The sequence below is a fragment of the Cydia pomonella genome, chromosome 3 (genome assembly GCF_033807575.1).
Source record: "Cydia pomonella isolate Wapato2018A chromosome 3, ilCydPomo1, whole genome shotgun sequence".
Classification (NCBI taxonomy): domain Eukaryota; kingdom Metazoa; phylum Arthropoda; class Insecta; order Lepidoptera; family Tortricidae; genus Cydia; species Cydia pomonella.
In genome coordinates, this window is record NC_084705.1 from 21,661,234 (window position 1) to 21,678,709 (window position 17,476).

Consider the following 17,476-nt stretch of genomic DNA (forward strand, 5'->3'; position numbering starts at 1 on the left):
ATTTCGAACTAACTGTAACTCAAAAAAGGTTATACCAGGAACTGTGGTTGCAGGAAAGCCGGACTCAAATGCTCAGCTGTTTGCAACTACAGCAATGGTCAATAGTGCAAGAATATACAGGACTGGAGATGTGTGCCGACATTGAAAAACCATTTATTGATAATCCACCATCAAATTACAATTTTGACCGGCCTGATCAGGTTGATGAAGAAATGCTACCACACACGCTGGCCCCAAAAGGAGTGCTGTGGATTCAAAGGACCAGCCTGATTCATCAAAGATATACAAGAGATACGAGTTATAACAATTTCCCTCGCTGTACTGTATATTATACACACAATGATCCGAAGAGCTTTCGAGGTCGAAAATTTGGATTTGTCATTACTATTTCATCCCTACCAATATGTATAAAAAACAGAACTACCTCATTTGATGTAAGGCAACACCTCTATTTTGGTATAATTTCCATGTATTATAAGGAACATAATACTTACCTACATTTCGTTACCAGTGTTACCACCAGGAATCAAAACAACTGAAGCCCATTTTCAGCCAGCACTAAAGTGTAGCAGGTTTTCCTTATTGTAATCAGATCGTTTCTCAGAACGCTGAATGTTGTGCCGGGACCGGCTTAGGAGTGATGTATCGTGCGATAGCCGCCGCCACTTACCTTGTGCTCGCCGACTCTTCTAACCGAGGGATGGGAAACTAATCACTATTTCGACATTTTCCTCAAGAAGGCAAAAATGGGGCGCAAAAATTATTTGGTTCTTGAATTGTGATATTTCCTTATCGAAATAATAACTGGACACCAATATATACGTATCTTTTTACGTGCGGTAACATTTTATTATTAGTATTGATAAAAACATATTTTCATTGTTTTGAACAGGCCCTTAACAATATATCGTTTCCGGTGACACAATGAAATGTTGATATGACTTACTTCAAATTAAGTCCGAAAATACTGCATATCCGGTGCGATGAGTGAAGACGATATGTAAAAGAATTTCATACAGCCTTACACACTTAGGCTTGTAAGGCAACCTTCTTTTGTTTTTAAACGTCAAATTATGACACGTCTTGGCATCCAACCATAAAAAACCTAAAAGTAAATTCAGCCATCATGGTTTTTTTTCTTTTATTTACTTTTTATTTATATTTTCTTTTTTGTGTTTTTTTATTATTATTTCAGGTTTTTTTTTTTTCAATCATGCAGAAATCTTTAAAGGGCTGTATCTCCTAAACTGTGCGTCGTAGCGCAAACATAATAAATTTTTCGTTCCCTTTTTGAGGACCCTAACGTAATGATAAAAAATCAAAAAAGACAAAAAAAAAAGGAAAAAGGTAGGAACAAAAAGCGTCGAAGCGCCAAAATAATCATTTTTTTGTTCCCCTTCAATACCCCACACCACACACTGAATAACCTATCACATTAGGAAATGAAACAATCACCACCATAAGCATCCTATTTTTATTATTATTTCATTGCAAGTTTGAGAAAAGCAATATACAAATCTCGGCGAGAAACGGGGTTGCCGACCGCGTATCCCTAGCCGACCTCGCTACGCTCGGCCGTCTATATCTACTTGGCCTGCAACCCTTCCCGCAACCTTCCTTCCTTTTTTTCCTGCAACTTTCCCTTTTTTCTTTTTTTCTTTTCCTTTCTTTTCTTTTTTTCCTTTTCCTTCTTTTTTTTCCCGGCCTCTATAGTAACGTAATGTAAATTGTTTAATGTAAAATAGTTACCAATATATGACGAAAAAATAGGTAGTTAGTTCCAAACGGACACAGAAATGTTCAAATACTTTTTTATTTAAAGTTTTTATCTATTTTTTGGCTAATTGCAAAACATCCCCGCACCCAAAAATCCGGGGTATGGTCATATCAATATGCAAAAAATAAAGCGTGGGAGTGAATCGATTAATATCGTTAGTAAATTAAAGAGATCTCAAGATCTTTTTGCGCATAGTAAAATACATTTTATAGGTAACTATTCAATTTGATCATGCCAGTCATGGCAAAACACGCATTGTCCAAGATACAAAAATTTATCACCTGTACCTATATATATAATATATACTTGTTTGATTCAAATAAACAGCTGCATTTGTATGAACTGTGCACTGTGTCGAAGCTATTTACACCCATCTGCCTCGGAGGATAGGGGTGTTTCTGTTCTATATTTAGTGGATACATAAGTAATTATACAAGTTAAGTAAACTTAAATTTAGTTACGCTATAATTATGTTAGTTTTAGTTTGTTTAGCCAAAATTTTAATGTTAAAAATAAGTAAGTAATAAGTTTAGTTATTTCTATTACATTTATGTACGGTAATCATTCCAATCTATCAATATTTATTAGATAAGTAAGTATTATTTGCCAATTTGATGATTCAGATAGTAATTCGGTATCATTATAATTGAGTTTTGGAGAAACTTTGCTACAAAACAAGGTAGGTAGTCATAATTACGTCTAACAAGAAATGTAAGATTTTTTGTTCGTTATATTCTATTCCCCTTTTCAAGCCTAAAGAGAATTATTACTTCAATTGTGACTGAATTGTTGCAATTTATTTTACAAATTTTATTAGTCTGGATACTTGTGCTTTTTATATATAGTCACGAAACCATGAATATAATTAAACATGATCTACGTTGTACGTGTTTTTACGCGGTTATTTACTGATTATTTGAAAGATAACGAGGGAGCGGAACATTGATTCTAAATATAATTTTAGCAGCCAATAAAAAATCCAAACTTTGTAAATAACATTTTTATTTTGCGTGTCATACCGGCAACAAATATATCCACAAGTAAATAACAAAACAACATATGTCGTTGTGTTTTAAAGGCCGCTAAGTCCGCGTCCTACGTGAGCGATCTTGTCGCGAACGCGAAGCAGTGCGGCGCGGCGCGATTTGACGCGAAGCGGCACTGCGCCGAAACCTATGGAAGTGTCCTAGCTAAGTGCTCTTGCGAAGCGGTGCGGTGCAAATGCGCAAATGCGAAGCACCGCTTCGTGCGGCGCGGCGCGACTGCCTTGTCCTACGCACGCGCACGGATTTAACGCGAAGAGGTGCGGCGCGGCGGTATTCACATTTGTGTTCATTTGAGATACTATGCCTATTAAACCACTGGCGGGGCGTTCATATAACTCTGTTCCCACCGGCTTGCTTATACTTATTCTACAGGTACCTATTGAAGAAAAATCATGCTGAAATTATTTAAAAAGTAAAGCAGCTGCAGTTTCCTTTCAAATGTCACCTATAAAAAGTCCATATTAACTCGTAGCTCCGTTTCAGCTTGGGTAAAATGATTTTGTATGTCCGTCTCGCTGCTCGCATTTGGCGGTAAAATTTTTGGTAGCTCTCTGGAGATCTAAAGCTCACAGAGGCATTATTAGAACACTTTATAAAACTTGATGTCATGTTTTTTTCATTGATTTTGCAATATAGAAAAGAGAAAGAAGAAATAGTTTTTATTTAATGTGAACTAGACGATTGTAACTGTAAAGTTGCCACTGTAAATTTAAATAACAAAGCACTTCTAATTCAGATTTGGTAAAACGGCACGATTTGTGGCTCTTCCCTAGCGAACTGGAGCGCTGCATGTCGTGAAAGTGTTGATGCTATCGCTCGCTTTATGCTGAGTACAGGATGAGACCAGCTCGCGACTAATGTAAGCTCCTTAAACGCTCCCGTGTGTACGATGCTTTATGCGTTACCCGCCTCTGCTTTATTTGAAGCAATTTCAGTGATGGAATTGCGGCGTTTAAATGATTCGTCTGGTGAAAAATACGATTCGTCGATCTAGACAGTAGGATCATAACTCTCGGAATATATATATTTTTTTCATTTTAGATGTAGTTTAAGGCGGCTGTGGTTACATGTTTTATATTTAGTTTATTTATTTATTTCAGCGTATATACCTACCACACATACCAAAGCCTTTACATACTAGTCAGATATTTAACATTAAAATACCTACAGATATAATTGCAATAAAATATTCAAAAAAACAATGTAAACATACACAAGTAATTCAATAATAATTTCTGACAATAAATACCAACACCATAATATCTACATCTTCACTGAATATTCTCATCATAATCGACAAATTTTGCTTCACATCTAACTTCGTATAGAGTTGTTTTAACTTTTTGCCAAAAAAAAGCGTGTCGGGTACATGAGTGAGTAAAATTGATATACCCCATACTCCTCAGACGAATTTGTTTTGTATTCTTTCGAAAATTGCGGAGTAGGTATTTAGTCTCATGGAGGCCCCATATAATCACGCCACTCTCTATCTTTCTACTCGAGAAATGAATCGTTAGTCGTGACGGAAAAAAAGTCTCAACGCCTCGAGAACTAGAAAAATTAGGTCCGTGAGAGTCAGGAAGGAGGATTATCTATACTTATATTATAAAAGGAAGTATCTACACCAAAAATGTAAAAAAACTGTGCTGACTAATAAGTCAGCATCGTTGGAGAGTAAGCGTGTTTTCTCGTTATCGGAAAATATTGTCATCTAGCAGATGATGCTGTTGATGCTTTGTGTTCCTGTCTTAAGTATAAGCTTTTAGTCAAAAATTTATTGCCATTGCGTAGACACACTGGCACAATCCCACCTCCAACGAACTAATGTAAAAGCGGGCACAGCGGCGGAAAGCGCCGAAATTTTGAAACATAATAGTATAAGAGCCTTGGTAGAGAGTACCATTTTGTACCATTTGGCATTGAAACTCTAGGTACAAGGGGTCCCAGCGCGCACAAGTTTTTTTGCAGAAATCGTGAAGCGTCTAGTTGACGTAATTGGTAACATATGTAATAAGTAAAAAAGGTTTTAGAAACTTAGGAATCTACCTATCCCGGTCTTAAACCGTCTCCCACCATTTCCTATCAATAGTTTATAATATAATGTCAATTCACTACCCTGAAAATGTGGCTCTGCAATCTCTCACAATCATGACTATCATTTAACAGCAACTTACCGTAAGTTGCTGTTAAATGATAGTCATGATTGTGACCATCAGGCAGATAGCATGTTAGACCTCATATGGAAGATCATCAGAGTGAAGTTTATAGGCACCAAATTGCTGCCCTGACTTATATCCGAAAGAGTTCGATAACAATCCGATATGTGGCCTTTGTAAGGCCTCCTAAGTTAATTTACGAATCCTGTCATAAATTGGTTGAAGGTCAATATGTAGTTGCTTTAGCGTCTACGCGAAATTGTAGCTATGTTACCGAACCGACCGGGTTTCTTTACGATGTAATCGAGAAATTGCTAAATGCTAATGTTTGTCATTAATTATATATTTTCGTACGTACGACTTTTAGAACAACAACTGCCATTCAGAAACAAATACATATATCGAAAACACAGTGTTATTATTCTAAATATGCATTTTCCGCTCAAAGTTTGGCGCTTCACCGCAAACTTATCATTTGAATGGTCCACGATAACTTCACAGTCAATTTACTGTGTTATTTACGGCGCCAAAGTGCATTTTAATTTTGTACTCGCGCCCATTTATAAATTGAATAGTGAAATGTTGTTTTAAAGTTTGATAAATCATATTTAAATAAGAGTGGGATCAAATAACTAAATTCTCATTGGAAAATTGAGTTGAAAATATATACATAAATTTTCTTCGGTAATACGTTCGATTTAGTGAGAGTGCTATTTTCTTACTGCTTAATGATGATATTATGTTAGGTACCAATTTCATCCGTAAAACGTTTATATTGTTAGCAAACTTAACCTATCCAATAGTTATTGCAAAGCGGAAGAGATCGTCCATATTAAAAGGGGCGATATTTAATTTTGTGCAGTAGTTGTGTCGGCCCGGAGGCTTTATGTAGCGTTTCCGTTCGCACGACACCGCGGAATGCGAAACAGCGTGTGTGGGAGGAATAGAAAGAGGCTAACGTACCGAGATGTGTGAAGAAAGCGGGCTATGGCAAAAAACTTAAAAAAAGGTTTAGTAGAAATTTCCTGTAAATAATAAATTTAAAACTTTGTAACAATTCTTAAAATATAAGACTAACGAATTTGTATTAAAAAGGCCCGGCTGATTTTATTATATTGTATTATATGAATATTGACGAAATGCTTTTATAATAATAAGACTTTTGAGCAGACTAAATTTTCCATGAAATGAGTCCAACTTGGTCTATTTAAGATACAGCTGCCTAAAATTGTAACCACAACCGACTTCTAATATTTTGCTGGGTATGGTACTAATCTTCTAAATCAGTCGGCAAATAATTTTGAAAGGTATAAATTCCTGAGTAGTGATATCAAATGCCTTCCCTATTACTAACAATGCTAATTGCACCCAAACATTTGATTGCACACATGGTATCATCAAATGAAAGCTGATTAAATATTCTACATACCCATATCTTCGTTTTCTATATTGGGTGATCAGTGATCACGTGATTATAATACGGTTGCATAAAGAAGAATAGCAATCTTGAGGTCTTTGTTTAGTAACTTAATCGAATTGAAACTTTCGCTGGATAGAAAAATAACATTTATTATAAATAATATTCCTGATATTTAAATATTTATCTCGAATCTATGCACCTAACCTATAAATCGTTCTTGGTTTCTATTTTCTAGAAAATCTATGTTATAAAATGAAGTAGTTAATAATTTTATTTAACTTCTTTTTCTGAGAAATTTAATCATAACTCTATAACGACGTGCACTCGAAACGTAGATTATTACAAATTGCAATACTGAAAATACATCGAATATCGCGTAATTTATCTGAACACCATTGATCCGTTTAACTCTTTCAAAAATATGACGGGTTTCATTTCAAAATGCATTAAAATATCAGTTGTATTATTATTGTATACAGTTCTTATCATTCGAATGGAACAAATTTACCTACTGTAGTCAGATCAACGTTTTTGAATAGAACTTATTTGAAATTTGAGTCAAATGGACTTGCATATGGTGCCTAACTTAACAAAATCAAATTATAAATAATAGAAGATTTAGTTCTAAATTCTATTCAATTAATTTATTCCAAAGATTACAATGGCCCATTATACCTACCATAAATTATGAAGTACCTAATATCCAGTTTTTAAATACGTAGGTATGTGGTGCAGGGATATAAATAAATATGCTAAACATATTTTGTGAATCTACAAATGATGTTCTAAGAAAATACAGTAAGAACTTAAACAGTGATCGAAATCGACTACAATCGTTAAGTTTTCAGCTGGTACACAATGAAAACATATTATCGGAAAATAGCATCGTTAAACTAACAATAGCCCCTCCACTATTCTTAGGTCTATAAACCTCTGAACCCACATTTTCCAATACACTCACTCTCTGAGCCACAGAATACGTCTCCACGAGTCTTATAGGATCCGTGAACGGCAATTTGGTTGAAAAATGTTTCATAAGCGGAGCTCATGGTGAGCGAAACATATCTGATAGTGCGAGGAATTTTATTTCTTGCCGTAAGTAACACTTTAATATTTAATACCAAAATTAATTACATAGACAATTGTGCCTAACGTGGTCAGTACAAATAAATTATAGGTACAGTAATTACCTATAACTAATATGTATATATATATTAATCTGACACAATTAGGTTAACAGTAATTTTTTTTAACAATTTTAGGCCATTTTATAATATTAAAGGAAAATTAGGGAATCAAGAAACATGCAACGCTCGTTGAGGAAGGTGTTTAAATTAGCTGATTTCTTGAACAAATAGGTGTCATATACTAAAGAAAAGTGACCAAGTCCACCGGCGGCCGGGGCCAGAATCGAACCGACGTCTTCAGCTCGCGCGGCTAACTACGTCTCCACCAACGCCATTACCATCTTTCTCACTGTACCGTGATCCCGTAAATTATTCATATAGAAGGTATAAGCAGGTACAGTCAGCGTCAAATACTTTGTAGCAACCAAAGTAGCCAAATAGTTCGGTACACCATATATTTAGTATGGTGTACCGAACTATTTGGCCACTATGACTGCTACAAAGTATTTGACGCTGACTGTACCACGTAATTTCTCGCACTTAGAGTTGCGGCCCGATTCGAACTTTAAGATACGTAAAGAATTTCCTAAAGATACGATATGGATTGGATATCGAAAGTGATGTTTTTGTTTGTAGAAACTTCCATATCGTATCTTTAGGAAATTCTTGACGTATCTTAAAGATCGAATAAAGCCGTTGATCAAAGACGCCTACCCTTAAAGATAGCTTGATACTAGAGCATTTGGAAAGGGTACCGCCCCGCGACCAGGTGACCTACTAGTGGTCAGGACGTAAGCCGCGTAAGCTGAAGATGCCGGTTCGATTCCGTACTTTGCCACCGATCGACATGGTTATTTTTAGGGTTTTTACCCTTTGGGTTCGGGACCATATTACTAAGACTCCGTTGTCCGTCCGTCCGTCTGTCACCAGGTTGTATCTCATGAACCGTGATAGCTAGACAGTTTAAATTCTCACAGTATTTCTGTTGCCGCTATAACAACAAATACTAAAAAGTACGGAACCCTCGGTGGGCGAGTCCGATTCGCACTTTAATATATGAAATATATTTCAGAATGTAATGGCACAATTAATTTTCGTATTTTTTTTTTCTTATACAAAGTTGTAATTGTAACACAAGCGTTATATTTAACTTAACTAAACTATTGAAAGCTATGACATATCAATGTCATTTCGAACCTCCGTAGTCCGAGATAATAGTTGCTTTTAGCAGCAAATGTATGAACTCGTACTAAGCACTAATTAATATGTAGAAAGGCCCAAATTATACCGGTGAATTCTAGAAATCAATTTAAGCCGGAATGCACCATTAAATACATATATACATTCCTGAGCTTTCATTTTGTTACTGGCACCTCTGTAGGATATCTATTAAAAAGAAAAAAAAATTTAAAACTTTTATTTAAACTTAATAAAAAATACAATACATACTTTATTTTATACGATAGTAACGATTTTGCTTTTAACAGGTCGGATCACTTTCGTATAGTTCGTTTTAATAGCATTTATTATTGGCCTATATTTGCCAGAATGCGGTACTTTGGTTGTTATAATAACCGGTTTTTTAGGTGTCGTTATTATTATTCGTTCGGTTTTTTCTTCTCTCAACTCCGCCAATCTTCTTTGCAGCAACTCCCGACTCGATAGTTTCATGCTTTTCTTTTTTAAAGGCACCTTATACTTTTTTGTCCTGAACTGCTTATTTTTCTTGGAAAAACGATTCTTAGTATCTACTTTCACTAAGTACCTTACTGTTAAGTTATGTCTTCGCGCTAAGCTGTTGATATCCTGCACGTATTTTTGAAATTGTTCGTGTGCATGTTCTCCTTTTAATTCGAATTTCTTCGGTATTTCATTCAAACGTTCAACTTTAATATCTTTAATAATTTTGCGTTCTGTAAAAATAAAAAAGATAGTTGAAAATTATATTAGTCGGTGGTAAAGGTCAACTATGGCTATTGTAAACAAGGTACTTAATTCTTAATAGAGTAGAGCACGAACTTTCTGGAAAACAGAATATAAGACTGATATAAGAGTAGTAAGTGGGGCCCCTCTTTAGATAGAGATTTTTAGTTTTTAATTACTAGTTTAAGTTTGTATTGTACCTATATTTACATTTCACTCTGTTTAAGTTAATATGTTCATTAAATAAAGAGTTATAGAGTAGTACGTTAAGCATATATATTTAGGAGAATTGTAATATAATAAATTGAAATTAAAAATATTACCTTCGAAATATCCTCTTGCAATGACGATTCCGAAAAGCGTAAAAAAATACAGTCGGATACACATGTTGCCTGTCTTCCAAATACATGAGGTGTGGTAGTGCAGGTGGCTTTATATCGAATAGCATCGGTAAAAAAGGTAAAAGATAAGGATCGCGGACAATGTCATTTGTTTTGTGGCTATGGGTTGGTTAACCCTTCCAGCACGCGGCAGCCAGCGATCGTTTTAAGCAAGGAAAATTTCAGATAATGTAATTGCTAATAAGATAATATTCAAATATTAAAATGATACTAATTTATTTATTAAGAACCGTAAGAAGACATCAGCAAAGGTAAAAAAGAGAAACGATAAAAGTATACTGATATTTTATAAATAACTAATGTAAACAATCTGTATGAGTGCGTAGGATTATTATACTCGTAATTAATGGTTTCTCACGCAAAAACAGTATCCTCTTAAACTACATTTTTAAAAGCTTTGTTTTTTTTTTCAACGAGTTCTATTGTTCGTGATTGAACAATCGCTACACTCATTGTGTACTGTTGTATGTGCAATTCAATAGCAGCAGCATGCTTTGAACATCTGTTACGTTCATACTGTGTTGTGGGTTAAAATAAGATGTATCCAAATATTTACCTACGGTTTTAATCAGGTATACCAATACTATATATTAGTTTGACTTTATATTATGTCTTAATTCATACTATATATAACACATAGGTACTATTTATATAAAAAGGCGCCAAAAGTAACCTTATCTTAATAAAATATATTATCTAAACAACCTGACGTGTAATTAAATTAATATTATTCCCTAGCAGTTATTCACTAAGTGTTTTTGAATCATAATTATCCATTTTTATGTTTATATAAGATGAACAATGTATATCACCTGTACGGCAGCCATGCGAATAAGTGAAACATAACATTATCCTTTTTGCATATTTTTAGTTCAAGTTTATGAGGACACATTATACTCGTAACTCAGAAACCGTATTAGTTTCCTGCACACAACATACCTATTCAATTGGAATCTGCAAATCCACTCATTGCGCGAAGTTCTTTTATGAAATAACTCCAGTACCAATAAGAGGATGAAACCACTACAAATCGGGAGAAGAAACTTTTCCCGATACCGGCTCGATATCCCGTCCCGTACCTACTACAAATTTTTCGCTTGGGAATTTCATAGCTTTGGAGTTTTCAATGCGGTGTGATTGAGGGTTTGGTTGGAACGGAACCGCAACTTTACTTTTTCAGATCAATCTTGTTTTAATAATACTGTCAATTTATGCTTATGCTGGAATAGTTCGTTGGATTGATAAAATACACTCTGTATTATAATATAATAACATACCCAATACCTACGTGGGGACTAACAAATATATCTTGTCCATGACAGGAGGCCTGTCCTCAGCAGTGGGACGTAAGTATATAAGCAAACTAGGTAGGATATTGCCAATACGGATGGGAAAAAACTAGGCGTTAACGGATTTTTAATCTAGTATATCTATGTCTATCTATCTATCTATAATGTATGAACATATTATTGTTAATATTAACATATCAATTTGACGAAACTTAGGAAAAAAATTACTAAACAGTAAAAAAAGAGCAAATTAAACTCTCGCCCTTTATTTCCAAGGAACTCTTATGCAGGAGCTGTGCGCCCGCGCCGAGAGCGTTTGGATTACAGGGATCATCAGATTACCGAAGGTGCGGATTATATTGTATTAATATATAACATAAACCTAATGATAGTCGCCTACAATTACGTTATACTAGTAGGTACCTACTTCGCAGACTTCGCTGGTTCGGCCATTTACTGAGGATGGGTGAGGATCGAGGTGTTAAGAGAGCTTATTTGGGACAACCGACTGGTCGCCGTCCAGTGGGTCGGCCCAGATACCGCTGGAGCGACAGTGTACAGGCGGATCTGTGCCAACTCAAAGCCGACAACTGGCAGGAAGTGGCACAGGATCGGGACAGGTGGCATTCTCTCGTTTTGGAGGCCAAGACCCTCTTTGGATCACTGCGCCACGATAGTTAGTTAGTTAGTAGGTACCTACTTAACGCGATAAACACATTTTGACTTGGTAATAGTTAGCTTCTTGATATTTTTCATTAATACACTTTAGAGCGGCTGGCTACACTGCATCAGGATCCATGGAGTGCGGGATTTCTGTTGTAAGTTATTATTTCATATTTAAATACTTCAACGTCGTTACTCAATCACAAAAAGTGTATTGACAAAATTACCTTTTCCATATAATTATGCAAGCTATTATTGTTTTTAAAGGAATCATTTGCAAATAACTAACGCTAATGAAAAAGTCGGTAAACAATTGCCGAGAGGTATATTTATTTTTATACTTTATATATAACGGGCAAAAATATCATCCGTTTAACCATATCCCTAAGGGGTTTATATACATATTATATCAAAAACCTTCAATGATGCGTTTCAAAACTGCACATCCAGCTAAATTGTTTTCTTAGAACGAATTTCTTATCTGTGAACATGTTATTAATGCGTACATAATAATAACATCAAATTCGATTTTATAATGACATTAAAATTTCCAACTTCTCTGAAAAGTATGGGAATTTGATTTAACCTCAATTTTAATAACAAAAATGGAATTTATATTGCAAACTGTGTGATCAATGCCGCAAATGCAAAGGCGGTCGTGACTTACGATTCTTGAACAAGTCATAGATAGCTTATAATGTGTGTGTAGATAAAGCAGTGTAACTAACTGTTCATAATTAGGCATTAAGACACTCGTGAGATCTTAGGTAACACACCTTACGTCCTAATTACTTTCATAGAGCGTCATCATCTTTCTAGCGTTGTGCTAGCTCAATGCAATGGCTCGCTAAAGGAGACTGTGGTCCGTTTCACGTACTTTCATAGTGCAAATAACATAATTCCATGTGAAGGGTGGTATCAAAGTACCCCACAATTAACATCCATTACCCCACCTTAATTACTAACCCCACACTTAATAAGCTGTGATATGCTCTGATTAAAACAGAACGTATGCCGTTCGGTCTATATTTAACCTTAATTTGCTACGATTATGGTTCGATTAAACTATTCTGAGTTACGCTAATTCAAATGGAAATGTGTAAGTTTGAACAAGCTAATGGATATTCGATACAAGGATTCAGTTTTAGGCATCGTACCTTCTCTTGTGTAAGGATACTGTTTAGTTTATATAGATATTTTGTCATTATAATACATTTTTCTAGATTAAATAAGCTAACTATAGTATTAAAAGTATTTGTAACGATCGATCACGTGAAGAGTCACGTGATCGATCCCTCCATCTTAAATATTGAACGAGCATTCGGGAGGTGACATTCGAACGATGACAGTCGAACGATGACAGTCGATGCAAATTACAAGTGGTTACGTTGATTGTATTATTAGCAGGTCAGTACGTTTTGTTTTGTTAGAACTCGATACAATATAATTGCTTGTCTGAGCGACAAGCGTACTACTGTCGTGTGGTTAGTTAGATTGGAAGAGGTTATATTCATTGTGCCAAATAAATGTATTTTGATCACACCTACCGTTCTTTTAATATTATGGTTAGACCCCTTATATCTCAGAAGTGAGGATAGGCGAGTATTTTAACAAATCACTCGTTTATCCCGCCTGCAAAAGTTAATTAATCGGCCCTGGCACAATGAATACAATTACTGACGCATAACGACTGATGATATTGTTTGTCTATGTTTGACCACTTATTTTGACTAATAATTTTTTTATGTGAGGTTAGTGCTCACACTTAAATAATGTTAGCTTATAAGACAACTAAATAAATAAAAATAGTAAACGAATAAATAAAATATTGTAATGTAATAACATCATAAAACTGAATTAGCTTACGTGAGAAATATTAAACGAGTGCATACGTTAAAAGTAAAACGTATGCTTTTCAGGACAGATCCTGAGTTGTTAGGACAAAAATAACAGTTACATATTTTACACTAGATAATTATAATTTCCTCCTCCTACTTGCATCGGTTTCCTCATCACTGAAGGTAGTTGCCACTTCGAGGGAACAGTTTCTCTTTGACAATTTACCGCCACCTCCATCTGTCGCCAAATGTAGGGCACCGTGGAGCCCGGATTGGTGGCGTTGAGCGTGGATTAATTTCCAATAAATCCAATAAGTAAAATATAAAACCTAAGGTGGATTGTTGCATTTTAATTAGAATATTTTCATTTTTACTTCATTATACAATTAATTTCAATTACAACGGTCTGATTTAATAATGTTTTGATTGGTTCGCAATCAGCGACGGAATATATATATAGACAACGCTCTCCATAGAAAATACCAGCCATACTGACACTGACAGCTACCCCTTCACCGTGAATATATCCTTGCAGCTTCGAATTATATTCAATAAACTAATTCCTGCTATTAAACAAAAAGTTGTGATTGATCAATAAAAGTTTTGATTGCCTATAATAAAATTCTATGCGTCAAACCGTTGTTGCGTTACAATATTTTGGCGTTGTCAAATCTTACAATAATTTTACTAAGATGGAACCAATTCATATAAATTATTGTTTGACGCGTATTTATTGTCAAGATTAGGCATGTTTATACTTTATAAGTGTATGTCGGTACATACAAAATTTGAAACGTAATGCTAATATGTATTATGTATTTTGGAACAATGAAAGTACATACAAAATTTTATAAAATGCCAGTGTTGAATGTTTCCCAAGTTTAATATACGTTTTTAGTTATGTATCAATAAAATGTAAATAATACAAAACAACAACGCAATATGGAAAGAAACCTGAAGTTAAAATATTATAAGTGAGACGACGTTTTATTTTAAAATTTAATAAATTATTTAACTAATTATCATACGACCTTTTGTTGGGATGTTACTAGATTCAATTGAACTCTCCGAGATATTTTCAGTACGTGCCATCTGAAATATTATTCTTAACTGAATATATTGTTTTGTTTTAAATATAATACATATGAAATAACCAAAAATATAAGTAAGCGTAAGAACAACCTTATCTTCAAATCCCACTTATCCATTTTCTGTCTGATAGTAATAAATTTCTTTGAAATGTACGCTACAAATTCGCGTGTTTGGCTAGGGAACCAAGTGAATCAACCTGGTGCCTGCCTGTTTAAAGTAACAGCATTTTTGTCCAAAGAATTTTCTGTTCCGGTCAGGGATTGTGCAACCGGTTTCATTTAATACCTGTAAATAAATTCTCAAACTAATACCGCTATAAAAATAATAGCTATATTCCTATTAGAGGTATTGTTTTGATTTTGCTTTTGTTTTTACCGTTATATATAGACTATTTACAATATTAAATACCTTTATTCAATACCGCCATTCATTGTACTTGAAAGGTAAGATGTCAATCAGACACTACTACTAAATCACAACAAATAGGTCTAATACTGTAACGTCACGTGATAATATTTTGCATAGCTGGCTGAAGTGTAGTAGTAGTACCTAGATTAATATTATTTGCTTCTGAAAGTAAATTATTTAAGTAACGATGTCCTTCATTTTTATTCGCAAAGGAAAAGCCTTGCCAAAGTACTAAGTCTGAAATATTCTGACAATTTAGCAATACGAAAAGCGCAACATCTTCGAAGTCACAAATAAAGGAGTGTATTGACATTGACATGTATAACCGGTAATGGTTTTTAAGGGTAAAATGTCAAATACAGATATTGTTGTCTAATGGCAAAATCACTAATAGACATGAGTACCGTTATTGATTATACCTGTAATCAAAGCTTTAGTGATAAAAATTGCGAAATACAACTATAACCGGTTATACCTAATTTTAAACCGGTAGTCAGAAAACCGGTAACGATCCTTTGTGAAACTTGAATAAATAAAACAGGAAGTTTATCGGCAAAAAATTTGCACCGTACTTGATATTTTACATAAGAACAAGTAATTGGAGTTCCTTTAAAGTAAAATGTTGCATAACGCCATCTCATTCTGTCACCCCGTATCAAAGTATGCCCAAAAGGGCATGAGTTATTATGAAACTAATACATATAGTTACGACATTTGGTTTAGCGTATTAGTCTACAACAGTCTGTTAATTTAAATAATTATTTATCATGTTTAGGAATTAAACTTACACAAACCAATTAATCCCATTCTTCTTCTTGTGTTGTATTGAATTTTTGGTACCAATAAACGCACAATAAGGCATTTGATATAGGTTTCTGAATTAATAATTTTGTATGGGCTGACATGTTATGCCACAGAAGGCTGCTGTCGTACTAAAGCTGTCTAATTCCGCCTAGTACAGTCAATTCACTGATTTAAACCTTCACGATTTTTACACATCTTTAACTTATACAAATGGGACTTAATCGCTTAAGTTTTAAATTTACCTCCGACGTTTCAAGGACGGTGTTGTCGGAGAAGACTGGCTAAAGTTGACATCAACATTTACATTAGAAAATCGCGCGAGTTTTTCGAACTACTCGCACAGTCGATTCGTTTTCGGCACAGTAGCCGAGGGGTCATTTTTGAGCCCAAGTCAGTCTTTTATAGTTATTCTAGTTCGATGTTCGCAATAAAATGGTTTTTTTATTGTACTTTTATTGAAAATATATATTTTTACGTTATGCTTAAAGCTAGATGCGTGATGGTGTGGCAATGATGCAAACTTGCCTATTCTTTTTATTAGTTTTTTTTATTGTTCGAATTCCCTAGGTGAGCTTGAGTTTGCTCGTCTTACATTTATATGAACAAATTGAATAGTTGTTTATTCAAATAGTGATCAAATTATTGGTATAAATAAAACGATATGATAAATAAATCAATAATAAATCTATATAATAGATTTATATACATAAATACCTTGTGATGTTAGGATAATTTTAATGTAACATGACGAGGGGAATTAAGATGATTTTTATAAGAAAAATAATGAAACCGTTTTGACGCGGCCTGAGACGTTATTTCAGGCTGCGAAAAACACTAATAATTGATGCAAATTTAGAGTTTTGATATAGTGTAGATATTTCATGCTGCTGAAAATAACTGAAACTTGTTAAAATTTCAAATCTCATATATTGTGTAGAGATTCATTCATAACGGCCTGAAACGATATTTAAGGCTGCTGATGGCGACTGAAACTCGTGATAAATTCCAATGTTTTGACATTGCGTAAGGTATCATTAGAAATGGCTTGAAACGATAATTCAATTCAATCAATTCAAATATACTTTATTCATGTAGGCCTAGCAACAAGCACTTATGAATAGTAAGACAGTATTACATATAATTATCTTAATCTAATTATCAGAGCAATTTATTGATGTTGTAAATATTATTCCATATATAATACTAATGAATATAATTCATAGATCAAATTTAATACTAAAACTTTCACAAAATATAGTCATACAAAAAAAAATGTATAAAAAAATACTAGTCTAGATTGTTTCTAGAATAAATTCTAAATGTCAAACAAATATAATAAAAACAACAAAGGATATTTCAGGCTACTGAAAACGACTAAAACTTGATTTAAAATTAATATATTTTATATAGTGTAGAGTTTTATCAGAAAGGACCTGACATGTCGCTTCCTGAAAACTCTCAGGACTTGATGAAATTTAATAAATTGGCAGGGGTGATATTTCGGGCTGTTACAGCTTGTTGGAAATGCTAAT

General features: G+C 34.2%; 1 protein-coding gene and 1 long non-coding RNA gene across 2 annotated transcripts in view; one reads left to right on the forward strand and one right to left on the reverse strand.

Moving 5' to 3' along the window:
• LOC133516303 (uncharacterized) overlaps positions 1–17,476 on the forward strand; it is a 175,622-nt gene that overhangs the window by 2,330 nt on the left and 155,816 nt on the right. The gene's annotated exons all lie outside the window — the stretch shown is intronic.
• On the reverse strand, positions 8,929–10,057 carry LOC133516301 (uncharacterized). The gene is made up of 2 exons (XM_061849154.1): positions 9,773–10,057; positions 8,929–9,439 (listed from the first exon to the last, which is right to left on the reverse strand). The coding sequence occupies exons 1-2, from the start codon at positions 9,834–9,836 to the stop codon at positions 8,982–8,984; spliced, it is 522 nt and encodes a 173-aa protein (XP_061705138.1). The 5' UTR covers positions 9,837–10,057; the 3' UTR covers positions 8,929–8,981.